Source organism: Centroberyx affinis, unplaced genomic scaffold (genome assembly GCF_046629955.1).
Source record: "Centroberyx affinis isolate AG114_WGS23_722 - 3 ecotype Tasmania unplaced genomic scaffold, CSIRO-AGI_Caff_v1 ptg001677l_1, whole genome shotgun sequence".
Classification (NCBI taxonomy): Eukaryota; Metazoa; Chordata; class Actinopteri; order Beryciformes; family Berycidae; genus Centroberyx; species Centroberyx affinis.
In genome coordinates this window covers 154,575-174,467 of record NW_027280097.1, presented here as the reverse complement: position 1 = coordinate 174,467, position 19,893 = coordinate 154,575, and the positions used below count along the sequence as shown (strand labels likewise).

The window sequence follows — 19,893 nt, the reverse complement described above, 5'->3', positions numbered from 1 at the left end:
CCTACTGGAGGGACTTTATGGTACAACACTAAAGCCAGGTACCGATGGCCTCAACCCCATTCTATACAGCAATTAGTATGTTGCTGTCTCCCTCATGTACCTCTCTTTCTCCATCTGTCCTCTCCTCCAACTCTCATCTCCCTCACACTTCTCCTTTCCCCTCCACCTTCCGCCTCTCCTCACTCCCACTCTCCCGTTACTCCTTTACCCCTCCTCGCCCTCCGCCCCTTCCAGTTCCCTCCTGTCTTGTCCTGAATGTAGCTAATGAGGCCCCGGCTCGGCAATAAGTGAATCAGGTATGTTGATTGGTTTGGCAGAGGCTGGCCCTTGCCAGAGTCGCTTTGCACGCACCGCCGCCCCCTAAAAGCGCCCGCTTGGCCATGCTGGTGTGCGTGTCTGAGAGAGACAGAGGGAGGGATGAAGGAGGGAGGTAGAGAGCTGGCAAAGACATAAAGGGAGAAACGAGGGGAGAGGGAGGCAGGCTGCCAAGACGGGAGTAGCTGGACCTAGCGAACGCCATTACTAACCAGGACAAGGCTCAACCAGTGCTGCATTCAGAGTTGTTGAGTTTTGAGCGTTAAATGCTACACTAGTTTTGTGGAGAGAAAAAATTATTCAGAATAATCATTTGCCGTGGCCCATAACTTATTTCTAAGCTCATCAGAAATCCCCAAATAAGCTTAAAGGATATTTTGTTATTCATAGAGTGTAAATGTGTCAGGACAGTAGGCCCGCCACATCAAAAGAGTTACTTTCCAGCTTCAGTGTTCCAGGGATTCACTTTTTCTCTTGAGGCACTTTGTTTAAAGGTATTGCTCTTAAATTTTAAGTGGTTACATTTTCCCAGAGCTACATAGTGCAGCTTGAAGATCTGTCATGAAGAATGAAATTGAAGTTATGAATTATGAATGCGGGCGCCCCGGTGGCTCACCGAGTAGAGCGCGTACCATAAGCTCAGTCCTTCTGCAGCGACCCGGGTTCGAACCCGCGCATTTGCTGCATGTCCTCCCCTCTCTTTCCCATATATCTTCCTGTCTCTCTCTCACACTGTCTCTATAAATAAAGCATAAAATGCCTAAAATAAATCTTAAAAAAAGAAGAAGTTATGAAATGCCATGTGCCAGTAATCCCTCTCTGCTTTTTCTAAATATATATATATATATATCTCGGAATGTTTTGAAGCATTTTACTCCACTGGACCAGGATCAGTCAGGACAGGTTAGACAGTTTGGATCACCTCAGCTTTATGAAGACAACAGAGAAAAATTGGCGTATACCTCACTTAACAAGCAACAGCTGGGCAAAGCTAATGCAAGACAAAATGTTTTTATTGACTAAGGTGTTTTGGCTCCAAACTGGACAGCTAGGCAAGCAGTTTTCTCGCGAACATTTTTTTTCATCTGTCTTTTTCCCCTCTCTCTTCAATCCATGGCCTTTATTTTGCTTAAGTAATGTACCTCCCCCCAGAAGAGCACCAAACCACTAGACCTCATGAAAGTAGGGAATAATTAAAACGCTACAGCAAAACACTTTGATTTCACATTGTGCTTTTTTATGAAATAATCATTGCCATATTGACTCTCAACGCTTATTGCCTTGGTTCGTGTTCAACAAGACTTTTAATGAATTGTGGGTAGAGTGGTTTGGGTTTTTACACCAAATGAAAAGATAGAACGTATATGGGGCTATGCCAGAGTAAACCATAATGGCAAGTTATACCTTGTAGTATACCATGTACGTACATAGTCCCTGAGATGAAAAGGTAAGTAAATTAAGTGCACTGGTTGATCTTTTTACGGTTCATTTAATGTAAAAGAAATGTCAGCAAGCTACAGTACTATTTATGTGTATTGGTTTGTTGCTGCAGAAAGGGCAATCTTTGAACATGTTATTGTAGGCAAGGGGAAAGAGGAGGAGGTATGGAGGGGTAGCTGGTTGTCTTGGCGGTCGATAAGTGATGATGTGTGCATATGTGATGCCCTACCCTCAGGTCGATATTCCCTCTCGGTCAGTGGGGGAAGGTTGGTAGAATAAGGGGGGGAGTAAGGGGGAGGATAGGATTTAGAAGCAGGAGTAGGAAAGCCCACTACCTGAATCATGCATGAGACAAAAGCAGCGCTGGTTAGATTTATAGAGACCACGCTGACAGCCTGGCTCTGTGTGTGCTAATGATCTGTGTTCCCATCATACTGACCTGCTGGGCCTGCAGGGGGTGGAGGTTTGCTTCATAATGAGAACTAAAACATTCATCTTCTCTGCGGCTGTAATGACTGTAGGAACATACATATGTTCTACCTCTGACATAACTCTACTGTCTAACAAGTTAAGGACAACACAGCATTGACATTCAGTGACATGACTGGAAGTATGCAATTAACAGCCTTATAATTGTAACAATTATGGGATTACTGTAATGTCGGATCTAAATTCCGCCCTAATGTCAGAGTTAATTTGTCGCTACGCAATATTCTCTGTCACGGAGGAGTAAAACAGCTTTGTTTCATTCTTACTGCCTTCCCCAGACACCATGAATGGTGTAGTGTTGTGACGGGCCTATGATGTAGTCGTTGCCATGGTGAAGGCTGTGTATGTGTGCGGATGGGGGTATGTGAAGGGAGGCCGGTGTCATTGAGATATGCTGCTGTCAGCAGAAGCAGGCAGGCTGGCTGGAATCAATGTTATGATGGTGGACTCAACAGCAGGGAGACGACAAAGGGTGTGCGCGTGTGTGTGTGTGTGTGTGTGTGTGTGTCTAAACCCCCCTATACACATCCCCTCCCCCCATCTCCTTCAAAAACATAGGCAAGGTGAAATACATGGTGGTTGAGTGGCAAACAGAAAGAGAAGCATATTATGTCCACTTAATGCAAGCTTGGTTGTCATGATGATACCTTTGCCACAGATAACGTATTGTTATCTGGGTATTATGTATGAATGAGGGGATATTACTAAATAAAGGCCAACTCATGTCTTGGCAACTGAGAGACTAATTCCTGATCTCACTCACAATGCATTGCTCTAAAATGTAACCAGATAGTGATTTGTTGAAGTGTGTACGTGCTAAATCGTGGCCTCTCATCTTTTTGTGATCTGCCAAGGTCTTTGTGTGTGTTTGTGGGTACGTGTGTGTGTGTTTGTGTTTGTGTTTATATTTGTGCGTGTCTACATGCGTTGGTGTTTGGCCCATTCTAGTTCCTCCTATGGTTTCTGTCGCAGTAATCAGGCGGAACTGTGAAATCATGTGCTGACTGTGCTTGTCTCTGCTACAGTTTGCAACCAATTTCTCTCTCGCTAATTTGGGAGAAAAAAATATCCTGCTGTTGGTCACTTTTATGCAATGGTGGTCAACAGTTAATTACAGTAGTTTAACTCCTATCACCTCTCTCTCTCTCTCTCTCTCTCTCTCTCTCTCTCTCTCTCTCTCCTCTCTCTCTCTCTCTCTCTCTCTCTCTCTCTCTCTCTCTCTCTCTCTCTCTCTCTCTCTCTCTCTCTCTCTCTCTCTCTCTCTCTCTCGTCGCTCGCTCTCTCTCTCAGGCCTTTTTACACCTCAGCAAAGTTTATTCAATACAACTGCAGTTAAGATTAAGATTTCTTTCATTGTCATTTTTCTGTCTAATCCCTCAGCAAATTAAGAGCTTACTCCTTTGAGAATACAAAGGGCTGTCATTGACAAGTTAGGGATGATAAATTGTTGTTTCCTCTCTCCCTCCTACAGATGACAGATACTCCTGCTGAACACCACTCTGAGGGAACCTCAGCCTCTTAAAAACTACAACCAGAGAAAACAACAACGGAGAAGTGGGATCACTGAGAGAAAGGAGCATTTCCCCACCTGAAAACACTTCTCACCTGGCCCTCCATAAATAATTTAAACAGAACCCAAAGGACTTGCTATCACTGCCACACAAATGTGGACCTCCCAAAACATTGTCATCAAATAACTTCACCCAGGTTAAAAAAAAAACGAATAAGACAGATAAAACACAAAGAACTGTGTAGCCATGTCTGATCACAAAGACATGACAAATCGCCACCTGCGGCACAAGCTACAGAGTCTAGGCCGAAGACTGGATGAGCTGGAGGAGGCCACCAACAAGCTGCAGAAGTCTGAGGATGAGCTGCTCGACCTGCAGGTCAGTACTTGTAGCATGTATACAATTTAATGATGCTTATGCAACTGTTATTACATCTGCATGTGTGTGTGTGTTTGTGTGTGTGTGTGTCTGCATGCACACATACATATGTCTGTGCGTGTCAGAAGCGCTTGAGTGGATTGAGGTGGAATTTGAGAAAAGAAATAGATGAGTACATTCATGAATTGTTGAATAAACAACTTCCTCTCCTCTGCAGGACAAGATCATCCAGGCAGAAGGCAGCAACTCCTCCCTGCTTGGGGATGTGGAGGCTCTGAGAAAACGCCTACTGAAGATCCAGGGCAAGGATGAGGAGGTACGCAAAGCCGAGGACCTCTGCCGCACAGTGAGAGAGAAACTGGAAGAAGAGGAGAGCCTTACTAAGGAGCTGAAGGCAGAGATTGAACGTCTGCAGCGGAGGATGGCCGAACTGGAGAAACTGGAAGAGGCTTTTGGGAAGAGTAAGTCAGACTGCAGCCAGCTCTGTCTCAGCCTCAATGAGGAGAAGAACTTGACCAAGAAGCTCTCGTCTGAGTTGGAGTCCCTCAAGGCCCGTTTGAAGGAGGTGGAGGGGTCAGAGGCGAAGCTGGACAGGGCAGAGCAGGCCTTAGCTGGGGAGCTGGAGAAACTCAAAGGATTCACCCAGACCTTTGTGAGTGAACGTAAGAGGCTACTAGAGAAACAGAGGGAGGATGAGAAGATCATTCTGAAGCTGACAGAAAAACTGGAGCACCAGAAGAATCGCCTCGGCATGTCAGCGGACCCCGGTCGTGCAGATTTCATGAGGTCACGAATTGAAGATGAGCTGTCGTGCACGGGCCTCCTCACCAGCAAGCGCAAAAAGAGCCTTGACTACCTGAAGTTGGCCGACGACAACATTGGTCTCAGGAACAAATCTGAGAATGAGAAGAACAGCCTAGAAGGCCCACAGGAGGAGGACAACAAAGTGAAAGAGTTGACCCAGGAGGTAGAGAGGCTGAAGAACCGCCTCAAACAGCTGGAGATAGTGGAGGAGGACCTGAAGAACTCTGAGTCCAAGAACGGAGAACTCCATGACAAGTTCCAGATGGAACGGAACCGGGCTCGCCAACTCAGCGAGCAAGTGGAACAGCTCAGGACGCAGCTCTGCGGAAATGGCGGAATTGGAGGAAATGGAACTGGTAATGCGGATAAACACGGCAATGGAAGCACTAACATTTGCCCCAACAGCCCCGCTAAGGTCCTGGAGAATGGCAAAGCTGAGAATGAAGAGATTAATGTGAAGGGAGGTTTCAGACAAGAGAAGCCCAAATACAGGAGTGCTGCTGCTGTCTCAGAGCCAAGCTCCCCCAAACACAGGAACAGGGAGCTGTCTCCTCAGCACAAGAGGGAGACCAAGCTGAGGAGCAAAGAGCTGAGCCACTCGGAGGAGAGCTCTCCTAAGTCTGTCAGGAGAGCCCTCAGTCCTGCTCACAAGAGCAGGAGGACACCCAAAACCACAACTACTGCGAGTGCATCTGATAACGGAATAAGAGACACAGGAAGAGGAGCAGAGGAGAAGATTAGAGGAGCCACTCACAGCTCTGTAAATGCATCTGCTAGTGATGCCAAGAAAGTGTCTGTCCTCAGTCGCTACCCTCCAGCAGCTAATGACCAGAAGCCGTGGAGGACAGCTCAGAAACAGAGTGATGGGGATAGCAAAAAGAGCAGAGTAGATAAGTTTTCAAAATTGTACGTTGGTAGCGATAGCGAGTCAAACAACTCTGATGTTGTACCTGAGAGCTCCAGTAAAGTCAACAGCATCTCCGCACTAGAGAAGGAGACAGCATCCGCCTCAGATCAGGAATGTCTGGACCAGGTTCAGGATTCTGCCGCTGTCCCCGTCTCCACCGCCAGTCTCTCCAAAGCCAATGGATCCTACTCAGCCTACAGATCCCATGTCACTCCACTGTTGCCCAATGACCAGGGGTCAGAGGGTCATTCCTCTGCCTCTGAAACAGAATCTACTGGGTCGAGGCCCTCTGAACCAGAACCTGTGACTGAGGTAACTACTGCTACTATAAGCAGTAGGACTGCAGCCCCCAAGTATCCTAGATACTCCCATGTTCATGATTCGCATTCAGAGGGTTCCTCCTCCAGGAGCTCGTTTGATGAAGAGCTCCATAGCAGATCACTGTTAGCTGAGGGAGGCCCCCAGGAGCCCACACATACTCCGTCAGGGATCGAGATCCGGCGAGTGTGCAGCCCACGCGAAGCGCTGAGGTCAAAAGCTGTCATCAAGCCTGCCATCGTCGAGATTGACAGGAAGGAAGTGATGATGTCAGAACCTTTAGCTACTAATGGCAAACCCAAAATCTCCACCAAACCAGTCGTGACCACCACTAGTAAGATGACCAGTAGTATAACCATCTATCCCAACGACCCAAGCTCTTCCAGAACCAGCAGCCGCAGCAGCAGTGTGTCCAGTGAACCCACGGCCATCAAAGAACGCCACACCTCCACCAGCAACATCCTTATAGGTAGCTTGTTTTTCACTTTTGCATACATTAATTGGTAGAGCAGCGGATTCATTTTTCAAAGATATACAAGAACTTATGTTGCATCTGTTAGTAATTATGTTCCCGTACTTGGTATTGCATTATAGTTAGCCTTCTCAATGCGTTGCTTTGCAAAGTATAGTTTTCAGTTAACCATGAGACAAAGCTTTCAAAAGCTATATTCCATTTTCACAGATATGCATGTTAGCACCACACAAGACACTTTATATAAAGGATGGTATCTATACTATACTAAAAAAAGAAACCCTATTTGGCTGCTTTTTGCAATCTGTACTGGACCCATCACAATTAAATAAAATTTCTATATAATAAGAGTAGACCTTCAAGGGATACTCTATTCTCAACAATCCACATGTTCTACCTAAGTAGCTTAGTTTTAGGTACTGGACTAAAAAAGTTTTTGCCACAAACTTTTTGTCAGATGTGGTTTAAGGACTAACCATGAAGTGCTGTACGAATAGATTTTGATTTGATGTTATGATAGACACTGCATTGTTGCTCCCTTGAAATGCCTGGAAAATATTTGATTTGATTTTGGTTATTGCCAGGTCCCAGCAGTGAGCACCGTGGCAGCATCTCCGTCCCGTATGAGATCTCCATCCCCAAGAGTGAGATCGCCCTGCGGCCTTGCCAGGACCAGGACTGTGGGGCAGAAGACCAGGACGACCCCTCATCAGGGTCCAGCCTGCATGACTCCTCTAGAGTGGAGACCACCACCAGCCACCTGTGCTCCCAACGCAGCAACTTCAGCCTCCGGTCCCCTGACACCACCTCCGCAGACTTCAACGACACAGAGTCGGGCTTCGAGAGCAGCAGCAGTAGCACCACCACGGTCACCAGCTGGAGAAGCCAGAGACACAGCACACAGCACTCCCACGAAGACAGTTTACCAGAGATGAGGAATGTGACCGTGAGAAGCACCTGGAGGAACCGGGGCCCTGCGTCAGTGGATGAGACGGGCGGTCGAGGAAGAGGGGGTCCCAGGATGATGATGATGGATGGCGGGTCAGAAGATGAGGCAGAAGCCTCGACCACATGGAGGGCCTACCGGGCGACCACCGTACTCGACACAGAGGAAATGGTAAACAGCGGAGCAGGACCTGGTGGGAATGCTGCAGCACAGAAAGGAGCCAAGCCATCCCCTGCAGAGGTAAGGGAATGACTGAATAGATGAAAGGAATGCATAACTTGCTTGAAGAAATGACAAGACAAGAATGAAACACAACTATGAAAGAATAGTATCAAACAAATATGGACTAAATTAGTAAAATTGAGTCAATAAGGGGAGGAGAGAAGGAATGAACTACCCTAATTACTTTATGACTGCATTATGTTGCTCTTTCTGTTGCTCCCTGTGACTGTCCCAGGTATACATGCGTAGGATCAATAGTGTGGTTACTAGCACCAGAGACGTCCAGGAACCGGGGGTCCGCCGGGGCAAGCGCTCCCAGTCTCCCACCATGGAGGCAGGGGGCCTGGGAAAGACCATACCCCACGAGCCTGTCTCCTCTCAGTCCTGGGGCCGCTCATACACACAACAGCTCATGGTAGGACAAACCACTTTAGGTTTTTACACTGTTTAGTCTCTTATAAATGTCTTTTAGGACTTGTTTATTTCAGATGAAGCAACTAGATATAATTTTAACACAAATGATTGATGCAACAAGCAGTTTAAGTGGAAAGAAGATGGGAAAGAAGATGGGAAAGTAGATAGCACTATCTCAAATAACTTGTATCTTAAGATAACTTAAACAATTTGACACTGTAAAGGGAAAACATTTGTGTAAATTTTTTTCCCTGAAGTGTTCTTATCTGACTTTGAAGATGAAACATTTGATTCTTTATTTATCTTCAGACAGTAGAAAGTTGAAAACGGTGTCAAGGTTTGGCAGCATTTTGCTGGGGATTTCACACGCTTGGAATATTCAGTCTGTTAAGGATGAGGAATGAAAAATTCTCCCTCAAAGAAAGCATCAACAGAAGCTAATAGGGAAAGTTTCTGTTCTTTTTCCATCTTCTTCCAATAGCTTCTACTGTCCAAGACGTGTCTGGTCATCATTGATACTTGGCAAGGGAGGATACATGGAGTGTTTGGCTCCATTAGTATGACAAATATTTCTTAGTATTGGTGTTGAACGTATATTTTCATAGGATTTTGTTTACACTGGATGTCAAATTCATCACATCTGGAGGTTGGACACAAGAGAGGATAATTTGTATTCTTTAAACAAATTTACTTAAAGTTTCATTCCTCCCTTCTTAGAAAAAAAGTGGTCAGGAAGTTAAATTGGGGGTTTCTTGTGCCTGTTTTTATGGTAAGTCTCTTGAACATGTTTGGCACCAAACAGAAGTGTGCCTGAGCTTGTGCCTCACACCTAACTTTCAAAGTACTCTGCCAGATAAAAATTGCTGTACAATTGTAGGTATTATCGGTTCCACTGTGCAAATAGTTTTGTCTTGAAGATAAGAGTCCAGAAAGCACAACCACAGGGTTTAGCTCCTGGTGTGTCCACTTTGCATGAGAGCTCAGCTTGTATTTTTCCCTGACGCCAGGCCCTGGGACTTCAAGCTTAGCACAGCAGTTCTGTAGGCCCCACTCCTGCTGCCCTAGTAAGCACAAAGAGAAAAGGGTGGGACAAAAAAGAGGGAGGATGGAAATGAAAAAGACCTCAACAGGGGGAAAAGAAGGTTAGGAAAACCTCAAGGAGAAGAAAATAGCTTGCTTGTATTTAAGTATGCCAGCACATTTACCGTCTGTGCCCCTGCCAGGCTGCATTGCTATTCTACGCACACATAACCGAAGATGGTTGTTCAAAGGCTCACCTCCATGGAGCTTGTGTGTGTGTGTGTGTGTGTGTGCGCGCGTGCATCCACGTGCGTGCACATTCCTGTATGCAAGCATGTACATGTACCAGTGTGCATGTGTGCCACGAACTTGGAATTATGTGGTTTCATCTGCAATTAGTAGTTTTGAGATATTTTTACTTTAGCGTTTAACTTTTCACATTTAACATGGTAAATGCTATTAAACCTTTGTAAAAATGTTTTATCCACAAAAACGCTCTAACATCTAACTTCATCCACATGTAAAAGCCTGATTGTGGACCTACATTATACGAATAACTCATTTCTGACCAAAATGCCAGATTGCGCCCTGTAATTTCATGTACATGTGCGCGCACATGTATGCGCTCACGTGTGTGCATGTGTGCATATCTACTCTTTTTATTCACTGAGTGCAAAAAGGTTAAACAAGGCATCAGAAAGATGAGGTGAAAATTACAAATGAGCTACAGTAATAACTTACTTGTCTATTGGTGTATAGCACACTGTCAAATGGTTGTAGAAACACTAACAAACTGGGCTCCATTGCTACAACAACATGTCAGTCTGTCAGTTTGACAAACTAGGCTGGACTAGAGGCCTCTGGGTAGGATCCCTGTGTTTTCCTCTGCAGATAAACTGGACATTACCAGGGATTGAAGATTGATTTCAGACACACACACACACACACACACACACACACACACACACACACACACACACACACACACACACACTATCATCCATCATCTTTGATAGTGTTTTCCTTCTGGATAATAAAGATATCAATAGTTTAGTTTATTCTGTCATGCATTCATACAGCAAGCTAGAATCGGCTATTGAAGATGTACTAAGGAGTTTTCACAAGATACAGCTCAATGCTTTTTCATTTTTTGACTTAACAAGACCAAACTTGGTATGTAGGCTAAGGAGACTACATACAGTAAGTCTAGATAGAGACTGAGATACACCTATACTACATATACTATATACTTTATACTACATAAACATACATGCACACATACTATTTAGAGGGAGGGCGTTTGCTGCTTGATTATAATTGCTACAGATTGGCCCAACTGGTGACATCATGTGTGGTGGACAACATGTTTGCTGTTGCTTTGTTTTTTGTATATAAGCATGCATGAACACATCCCGAATCCTCCGCCCATGGCCGGCCCACTACAATGTTGTTGTTTATGTTGCTGTTGTGGTTGAGGCGCGAATGCAGGGGCCTCCTTTTGGAAGTTGATGGAGGGTTATTGATAGTTCAGGACCTGGACGTCGGGGGGGGTTACGGGGTCACGGTCGTGTTCTACAACAAAGCCGCGCTGCGCTGCTCAACGGCTCATTGTCGAGGCTAGTTATCTGCTTCGTGGGTTCTGTTACTCTGAGCCTTTTCACACCGCGGTGCTGACTGACGCAACCCTCACTGGCTCAGATGATCACTGGTCATGTTGTCCTTCCCGCTACACCTCCCTCCCATCTTCAACATTGGTGGTTGATGCGTGTAACAAGTTTGAACCTTCACATATTTCATGGAATTTCCATATTTCTCATAGACACACAGCCACACACCAATATGCATCAGTCATAACACGAAAAGACAATGGATACAGACTCCCACGCCTTAAGCTGGGGCCTCTCATCTCCAGCCAGGACTAACATGCCCTTAGAGCTGTAATTGCTGTTGGGTTTTACCTTATTACACACATGTACACACACACACATGCACAAGCATGCACGCATATAAGGCTCCTCTGTCTCATTAGTTTTCAATGGGCTTAATGAAATCAGTCTAACACTGAGCCTTGACCCTCAAACCTCCCTTCAGCACCACTATGGACTGGTAGAAAAGCCATAGGGGACTGTCACCTTTGTCTCTTTCTCTCTCTCGCTCTCTCTCTCTCTCTCACTCTCTCTCTCTCTCTCTCTCCCCCTGTCTCTGTTTCTGTCAATGCCCTTCCCCCTCTTTCATTTGTCATCCAAGCCCTGACCCGAACAAAGTGATTTCAAGTCATGTATTTGAGGAGCTCTGTCAGGGTCACTGCCCAAGTCAATTCTACCACATGGCCTTGACCCCGGCTCTGCATTAATTACACACACACACACACACACACAGGCCAGCTTCCCGTCCTTCCCCTCCCAGTCTAGTTCATTAGCCTCCTATTCAACCCCTTCCTGTCCCTGTCCCTCATCAGTCACCCTTGATAGCCCTACTTAGAGATGGACTATGGAGTATTTCTCAGGAACTGGGCTCAGCGCTGGCTCTGAAGTGGTAAACCAGCTGTGAGCTGATGAGCTGCCTGTCTTGTTGTTATTCCTTCAGTTCCTTTTGTCAATTATGTATTGTGTACTCTGTTATGCACATATCCTAAACCTGGTTAATGGGTACTTGTTCATCCAAACCTTAGATTTATGAACGGGCCAGTCCATCGGATAGGAATCATGAGAAAGAATTGCTACAGTGCAAAAAAAATGTGGTCCATATCAGAATTGGTCTTGGAGCGCTTCCAATTAGCTTTGGTTTGGAATTTAAATACATTTCAGTGGTCCGAACAATCTCTATTCCCAAGAGGTTTGTTAAATGTAACAGTAGTTAGGACAATGGGAGGTTAGAGATTAGTCTGTGATTGCAGTGTCAAAGGTTGATAGAAGTGAGCTGTGTTATTACAAGCTTGTCGATGGAGGCACGGGATCTGAAAGAGGAGGAATGTAGCTAGTCATCATTAACCAACATCACATTGACGTTTCTTTCACCGGTTATCTGTACTCGTCTATCTGCGGCTGACCCTTGATCTATTAAAGGTGCAGTCTGTTATTTATTAGCTAAGACCACGCAGGGCTAGACGGTTAATATCGGGTCAGACTATTGCACCTGTCTATTAATATGGCGGTATTGTGCTTAGAAAGTTACTCCTCATAAATTCTCAATTCTCTTTGAGCATAGCAGGATTGAAGGATTAGTGGTAGGTTGGAAAAACTGCTGGAAATGCACAGGGGGCACAGGGAAATTCTCAGTGTATTCTAAGAACCTGCGTGTTTGTTTTTGCTAGAAGTATTGCTCAGAGATTAAAATCTCATATCGACTTGTCTTTCATTTCTGTTTATAACCGTCCATGTCAAAGGCTTCCCAGTAAACTCAAGTGATGAGAGGAGCGCAGACCAAAATCAAGTTAGACCAGAAAAGCGCTCTCGATCAATAGTCATTTAGGAGGAGACAACACTCCCAATTCCTTTAAGTACCCTAGAGCGACCTAGGTAAACTGATAGCTTATTGATTAGCTTTCTTTTTTTACCCTCATGTATAAATTATTTGGTTGTCATTTGTTCTGCCCCTTATGGGAGAGTGAGTGACACCTCTTGATCTATTGAAAGGTCATGGTCATATCATTATGGTCTTCCTTAGTGGCTACTGTTTGCCCTTGATTCCCACCTTTTAGTTTCCCTGAACTGGGATAAATGCTACACATTTCTAAGGTGCTGATAATGGGTGTGGTGAGCAGATTCGGTGCTGGGGAATGAGGACATAGGATGTGGTCCAAAGCACACTTGAAGTCCAATTCTGATATGAATAAGGCTAGCAGTTCTGTGTTAAAATGGGGAGTACTCGCTTTCTGTAGCAGTCACTCCACACCTCGGGGTACAGAACAGAACAGCATTGTAGTATTTCCTCCCCGCTGTAGCAGTAGGAAACCTCAGGCTGTAAATGAATGGCCCGTGAACTTATGTTTGGCTGAGGACAGCGGGGCCGATATGGCCGATGAGCGAGATACCAAAACATCCTTTGTTGAGTTGAAAACCAGTGGCAACAAGGTGAAATGTGGGATCAGGACTGTACTTATATTCACCGTTCGCCTGACATGACCCGCACAGAAAAAGGCCTCTGGAAAAACGATCTGAGCAGTAGCTGAAGCTGGATGGAGTGGCGTTGAGTTGTCAGTAGGAGGTTAGAACATCAGACAACAGATACCGTACAAATGGCCTGTGAAAAAAGCTGATTGAAGAATGGCTTTCCATAAAGTGTGTTGTAACCATTAAAGATACATCAAATGCTTCTAACAGAAATTTCAATAAGTAGTATGAGTTAAACCTTTTCTGAAATGTTTCGACTTGGGTGTCATGATCATTGTCGTGCCGGAGAGGTGATTTAGAGTTTGGTTTGACAAGGCAACATCATTCTTCGAAATTGGGAATGAAACCAAGGGGAGACGGATTTAAAGCAGGGATATAATTTGTTCTGCAGAACCTGTGATATGCTAGTTGTGTTATTTCTTATATCTGCTATATCTGATTCTGTATTACAAAGCAGAATGTTTTCACGGCTGCCTTGTGCTGTTTGTTTTTTTAGGGTGAATTCAAAAGCACGGTGTTGAAAATTTCTCGCAGAATTAAAGCTATTTTTCTCTGAAAACTCAAGAGAGCATGAGACAGGGTTGACAGATAAGAGCTGACTAAAGGATTTGTAGAGATTAAGAATCTGAACACAAAGCCTAAAACACAGTTTATTATCTCAGAACAGGAGACTATCCTGTTCTCTTGACACATAAGTGCTTAGCAAAAGATATGATAATAATAAGATAGGAGCACTAGTTTTCTCCACCCAACTTTTTTGTTTTCATATTGTTGGCTTGTCATCCTGAGTTGCCAGAGATGATTTATTGCTTCTGATTATGACTTCCTTTAAATACCAGCTTTCCAATCAGAAGGCATTCCAATGCGTTGTGAACAGGAGCAGGTCTGTGATGACGGCAGCACAATCTGGCACATCAACCTACTTAACAGCATTCATTACAGGCTGACAGCCCAAATATTTTCTCAAATTAACATTCAGCAACATGGGAAAAAAATTCTCCATCGCTCACACAGAACAACTTGGAAGAAAAATCTTTTTAAGCTTTACTTTTACAGAAGCCACTTACATTTTAGGAACTGTTTGGTTGTATAGTACATTACACTCATTTTCAAGCTTTTTTGTTCTGGACAAAGGAGAAACCTGAAATCTCCTTCAATAGATGCCACACTTTTTATTGTCTTGTGTAATTTTATTTAATGTTTTTATTTTAAGTCCATTAAAGTGTACTGAACAATGAACAAACCTGCAGTTCAGGCTAGCAGGAACACTGGAGGCACATTACATGGCAACCTTGTGAAAACCCCTGGTCCTTCAGCAGTGGCTTACCATAGAAGGAGAATGTGCCGCTCTGCTGTTTCCTCCCCCTGGTGACTACAGCAGGAAGTGACCACATTGACCACGCCTATTTGGCAGCGTTGGCTGGTGACTGATTTCCTGTCTGTTGCCCCGGGAGACCAAGAAAGGCAGTCCAGCAGGGCTCCATTAAAGCCAATTAGCGAGAATGCGTTCTAAAACTGCCATCAGAAGCCAACTCCAACCCACCAAATGTCACTAATTATGGTGCTTTTTTAAAGCTGAAATTACAGGAGCGGGGTGCTGTTTCTGTGTGTTTAGGAACTGCATCGTCATCTAACTCTCGCTTTCCTACAGCAGGGTCACTGAGGTTATGTGAGGGGACGTGCCGCTGTAGCCTCCACAGACTAGTAACTTGGGGTTTGTTTTCTAGTCAGTCCACCAAATTATAAATCTCTCAGCTTGGGGTATGTTTGGGGTTTTTGGTTGGGAATTTTTCCCCTGGCAGAAATCCACATGGCAGATTTTCCTTGTCACACACCAGTTAACATAAACAGCATGTATCTAATACCCAAATAATACACTGCTGGACTAAACAAGGCCCCACACTACCCAAACAAAATGCCCTGGGCTCTTATATAAAACTACACAATGTGGCATTAATTGAATAATCTGACCTCTATTTTAATGTGTTTTTGTTTCTATTATGACCAAGCTGCTGCCAACCCAATCCCCACTTATCAAGCAAAGAATTGCTGGAGCTGCCAGGTTCAGATTATGGGCAGTGGTTTTAATTCAGCATCTTTTCAGTGGTTTTAATTCAGCATCTTTTCACCAAGTATTTTCTTTATCTCCTTTCTCTGACTGTTCCAGGCTGCTGACATCATGGAGCCCAGTCCCAACCCCAGTCCCAACCCCAGTCCCAACCCCAGTCCCTACCCCAGCCACAGCCCGGCCTCTTGGAGACGGCAGGCACCCGGCAGCGACTCACACCACCTGGGAAGCTCCTACGACCGGGCGTCCAAGACAGCGGGGGCCTCCTCCAGAGGGGAGCAGTGGTCCAGTAGGGGTCAGGGGTCAGGGGCTCGGGCCGAGGGGAGGAGCGGAGCGGGGAGCAGACCATGGAGCCACCGTCAGTCTGAACACTAGACTGAGCCTGGGCTGAGCAGGACATCCACAGCATCGAGAACAGGTAGGAGAGAGCAGCTTTTCAACTCTCTTCACTTCTCTTCTCTTCTCTTCTCTTCTCTTCTCTTCACTTCTCTTCTCATCTCATCTCATCTCATCTCATCTCATCTCATCTCATCTCATCTCATCTCATCTCATCTCATCTCATCTCATCTCATCTCATCTCATCTCATCTCATCTCATCTCATCTCATCTCATCTCATCTCATCTCATCTCATCTCATCTCTAGAGTGAGAGAAGGGCCGCCTCCTGACCAGACTGAAACTCCTCTGAGCTCTAATTAAAGGAAAATTATGTTAATTACTCCTACTGCAATCATGTCACATCTCTTAGGGGGGTTTCACACCAAACTAGCTGTATCAAGCTGAGCAGAGCTGAGATGTAACACACTGGGTATAGTACATTCATCATGGTTGCGGCAACAGGGTGGTGTAGGGAGTTTCGGGTTCAATCCCCGTAACGGCAAGCGTCCGCCCTGCTGAAGTGTCCATGAGCAAGACACTGAAGCCCTACCAGCTGCAGAGTTGCTGCTTTATAGCTGAGCCTGCACTCTTTCTCTTCAGGGATCAATAAAATATTGTCAAAAAAAACATGGAAAAAGCATGCTCTTGAAGATGTATCATTATGATAAAATACCAACAATGATGATCAGTTTGATTATATGTCACCACTGAAAAGAATATTAAGAATAATAAGAGCTTTTTCTTTTGTTTTTTTTCTTTTGTTTTTTTCACAGCACTCCATTAATCTCTCAACTGTACACGGAGGGCCAAACCCCAGTCTCCCATCAACCAGTGGCTACATCTGTTACCACCTATCTCCATCAGACAACATCTGCTGCTTTTATAACGCGCAAAGAAAAGAAAAATAGCAGTTGCAGCCATACAGAACAACAAACCACTGACTCGACATCCTCACTCTGACCCTGAGCGTACGCTGAGACGCGGACAGCCCCTTCCTCTCCGGAACCTTCCCCCGTCCCGGAAGAGGCATAAACACAGACAAGAGAGTCCAGTGCCTCCGCGGTGTTTTGGAGGTCGCCTCACCAGCCCATGTATCCTCTTCTGCTTCTTGTGTTGGATGTATTATAGTGTAATCCCGAGACTTGACAAGGGAGAGGCTGGCATGCTGGGGATGGCTGGAGATTCTCCTTTGTGCCAGGGTTTAAAGGGAGGTAGAGCAAGAGAGAAAGAGAGAGAGAGAGAGAGAGAGAGAGAGAGACGCTTAGGATGCCTTTCTGAGAGGACCATGACCGCGACCCCAGTGGAGTTTTGGAAGTATGTCGCTTTCCCCTTGAGCTCACGCCACAATTTCAACAACTTTTTATTACTGAAACGACCCCCGATGGATGTGGAAGATGTGTCTTCTCCTCGCAGGGTTGGAACTTCATGCAAAATTCTTCACAAACTAAAGGATTTGTACCTTAACTGTGACCAAAAACAGGAAGCAAATTACCCACATTGCAGCCGTGTGTCATGATATTAACATTTTCTTTCTGCATTCGCATATGCTTAGATGACAATACCAGCCGTTATTTCTAGGGTTTCCTTTTTTCTCACAATCAGACACACACCCCCAAACACACACATACATATATGCATGCACACACAAAGACGCAAACACGTGCACACACATGTTTAATCTTGAGATTCAATTTCAGCCCATATGTCACCACTTTTTGGCATGCAGTGACCTCAAACTGGATTTAATGTGTAGAGAGCATTTGCATGTTTGTAAGTAATAAATGAAGAGCACTTGGAGAATTGTAACTCAGCATGCACTCTGCTTTAAGGATGACTGGTTGGCCTCATTTTAGGAGGACGCACACACACACACACACACACACACACACACAGACACACACACACACATTATATCTGGTAGACCCATTACCTTATTTATGCTTTATGCCATTTTCACCAATTATTTTGAGTCTTAGTAATTTGCTTCCTGTTGTGCACCATCCTTTCCCCTTCTACTTAACCATATCAAAACAAGAAAACTGATGTTTGCACTCTACAATGGATTGCAATGTGCATATTTAAAAAAAAAAAGGGGTTGGGGGAGGGGGGTTGTTTATCACCTCAAACCATGCTACAGTTTCCATGGTGCTTTGTTTTGCAGTGGTTGCAACTGTCCTCCTTCATGCAGTTTGAGAGAGCAATAGCAAAATGGAGTTTTTGTTTCAACTGAATATTGGAACTTGGAGTACCAGCAAACTTGGCGTGGCAAGGCGGACGTATTTTCAGCACTGCTGTAAATATACACGCCAGCCAGTCATAGGAAGATACAAGTTTGGTTTGGTTGGACTTGGGTATTGTACCTCCAACCACAAGGAACTGTCAGTCCAGCTTGTGTGTGACTGGGTTCGCCGTGCGAATCGTCGCAAAACTTCTCTCCTTTTTTTATTTCTATAGAGGTGTATTATTTTGTTACAATATCAAATCTGAACTTCTGGTTGGTGGGCTGGAGGAGTATCTCTTGTCTCTCATTGGCTGGGGCCATAGTAACCATGGGGGTGCCATAGAAACACAGATTTAATCATTGGCCAGTATCAAATGGGATGTATTCATTGAGGTAAAATGTTTATAAACGTGAAGATAGAAATCTGGTGCGTCTCTGTGACAGAAACCTCTTCTACATTGCTGAACTTTGTCTGATTGTTCTGTAAAGTTACACAGGCTCCTGCTGGCTTTCATGTCTGACACACAAGATCCACTGTAATACCATGGGCAATGTGAACTTTGATCTCCCAACCAAAACCTGTTGTATGATGAGATGGGATGCCATGTTGCTTTTGGAATGCAGCTTAGAATGGCCTGTTGCTTGACGGCTTGATATTTGCCAATGGAAAACAGAACCAATCCAGTACCATCGCTTTCTCCATCTCCTAAATCTCCTAAAAGGGAGACAGTGCACCGTGACCATAACTGTGACATTTTGGGAGACGTGGGATCTGATGAAGAACTTGTGTCTTTTGAAACCCGATCTCCATCTTGTTCCTCTGCTGTCATGGATTTCAATGCTGTTGTGTCAGACTCTGGTGGGAATGACCTGTTACATTTCTCAGTTCTCCTGTATTCTACCAGCCACCTTTTTGCACCATACCATCTAGCTGTAATATTTATTAGTTTCCATATATAGATATATATATATAAATATACATGTTCTTTTATCGTGAAGAATCAGCTTGGTGACAGGACCCCAGCCTGTGACAGTCCTGTAGCTTTGACAGTTTACTGTTTGTGCAAGCAGGAAATAGTCATTATATGCAATCAATAAACTCTCCACCCATGCAATGTCTGTAACTATCTCAGAGTTGTCATGCAGTACTTCATTATCTCTGTCATGATAGGAAGGGATGCCTGTATAGCGACTAGGCCGCTAAGTCCAAACTCACTGGTTCGTTTCCCTTCAATATGTACATTTTTATATTCTGTCACTAATCGTTCATGTTGTCGTCGTTACTCTCCTTTTGCCCCTTTCTAGAAATATCTATGAACATTGGTGCCTTGAGGTAGGAGGGGGTGGATTGTCCCAACAAAGTCAGTAGTATTCCAGTCACACTATATTCCTCCACTTGCTGTATGGACAAATGATATGAATATTGATTGTAAAGTTTGATTTTTTTTTTTAAACGTTATATTGTTGAATGGAAGATTGTTAAAGTATTTTGATTCAAGTGAAGAACGTTTTTAAAAAAAAAAAAAGCTCCCTGAGAAAATTCTATTTTTTTTTCTAACCCAACTTCAAAGGACCCCTTAAAAGAATGTAGACCGCACCGCCCAAACAGTTATGTCCTTTGGATCTGTCTGTCAGAGTCCCAGGGTGCAGCGCAGCTTCAGAAAGTCTTAGTGTTGCCATGTGGCCTTTTCATGGCTACTGCTGGCTTTATGATATTATGTGTTCAGAGCAAAAACAGAACAACCACACTGTGCGGAGCTCTTAGCCAAGACTTGATGATCACATGGTCCTTTTACTCTGCTTTCCTTTGGAAAGCTTTCCCTGTTATTGTTGCTACCACCACTTTTCTCATTTACTGAGAGAAATGCCATCTCTTTCC

At 44.6% G+C, this 19,893-nt stretch overlaps 1 protein-coding gene across 2 annotated transcripts; it reads left to right on the top strand.

Moving 5' to 3' along the window:
• The first annotated feature begins 3,731 nt into the window (after positions 1-3,731).
• Positions 3,732-18,503, top strand: luzp1 (leucine zipper protein 1). Of its 2 annotated transcripts, none has more exons than XM_071528461.1 (6): positions 3,732-4,133; positions 4,351-6,631; positions 7,219-7,820; positions 8,038-8,217; positions 15,516-15,834; positions 16,567-18,503. In XM_071528461.1, the coding sequence occupies exons 1-5, from the start codon at positions 4,002-4,004 to the stop codon at positions 15,789-15,791; spliced, it is 3,471 nt and encodes a 1,156-aa protein (XP_071384562.1). In that variant the 5' UTR covers positions 3,732-4,001; the 3' UTR covers positions 15,792-15,834; positions 16,567-18,503. The 2 variants fall into 2 exon arrangements, with proteins under 2 accessions (XP_071384562.1, XP_071384564.1); XM_071528463.1 differs by lacking the exon at positions 16,567-18,503 and adding an exon at positions 16,060-16,423.
• Positions 18,504-19,893: the final 1,390 nt, after the last annotated feature.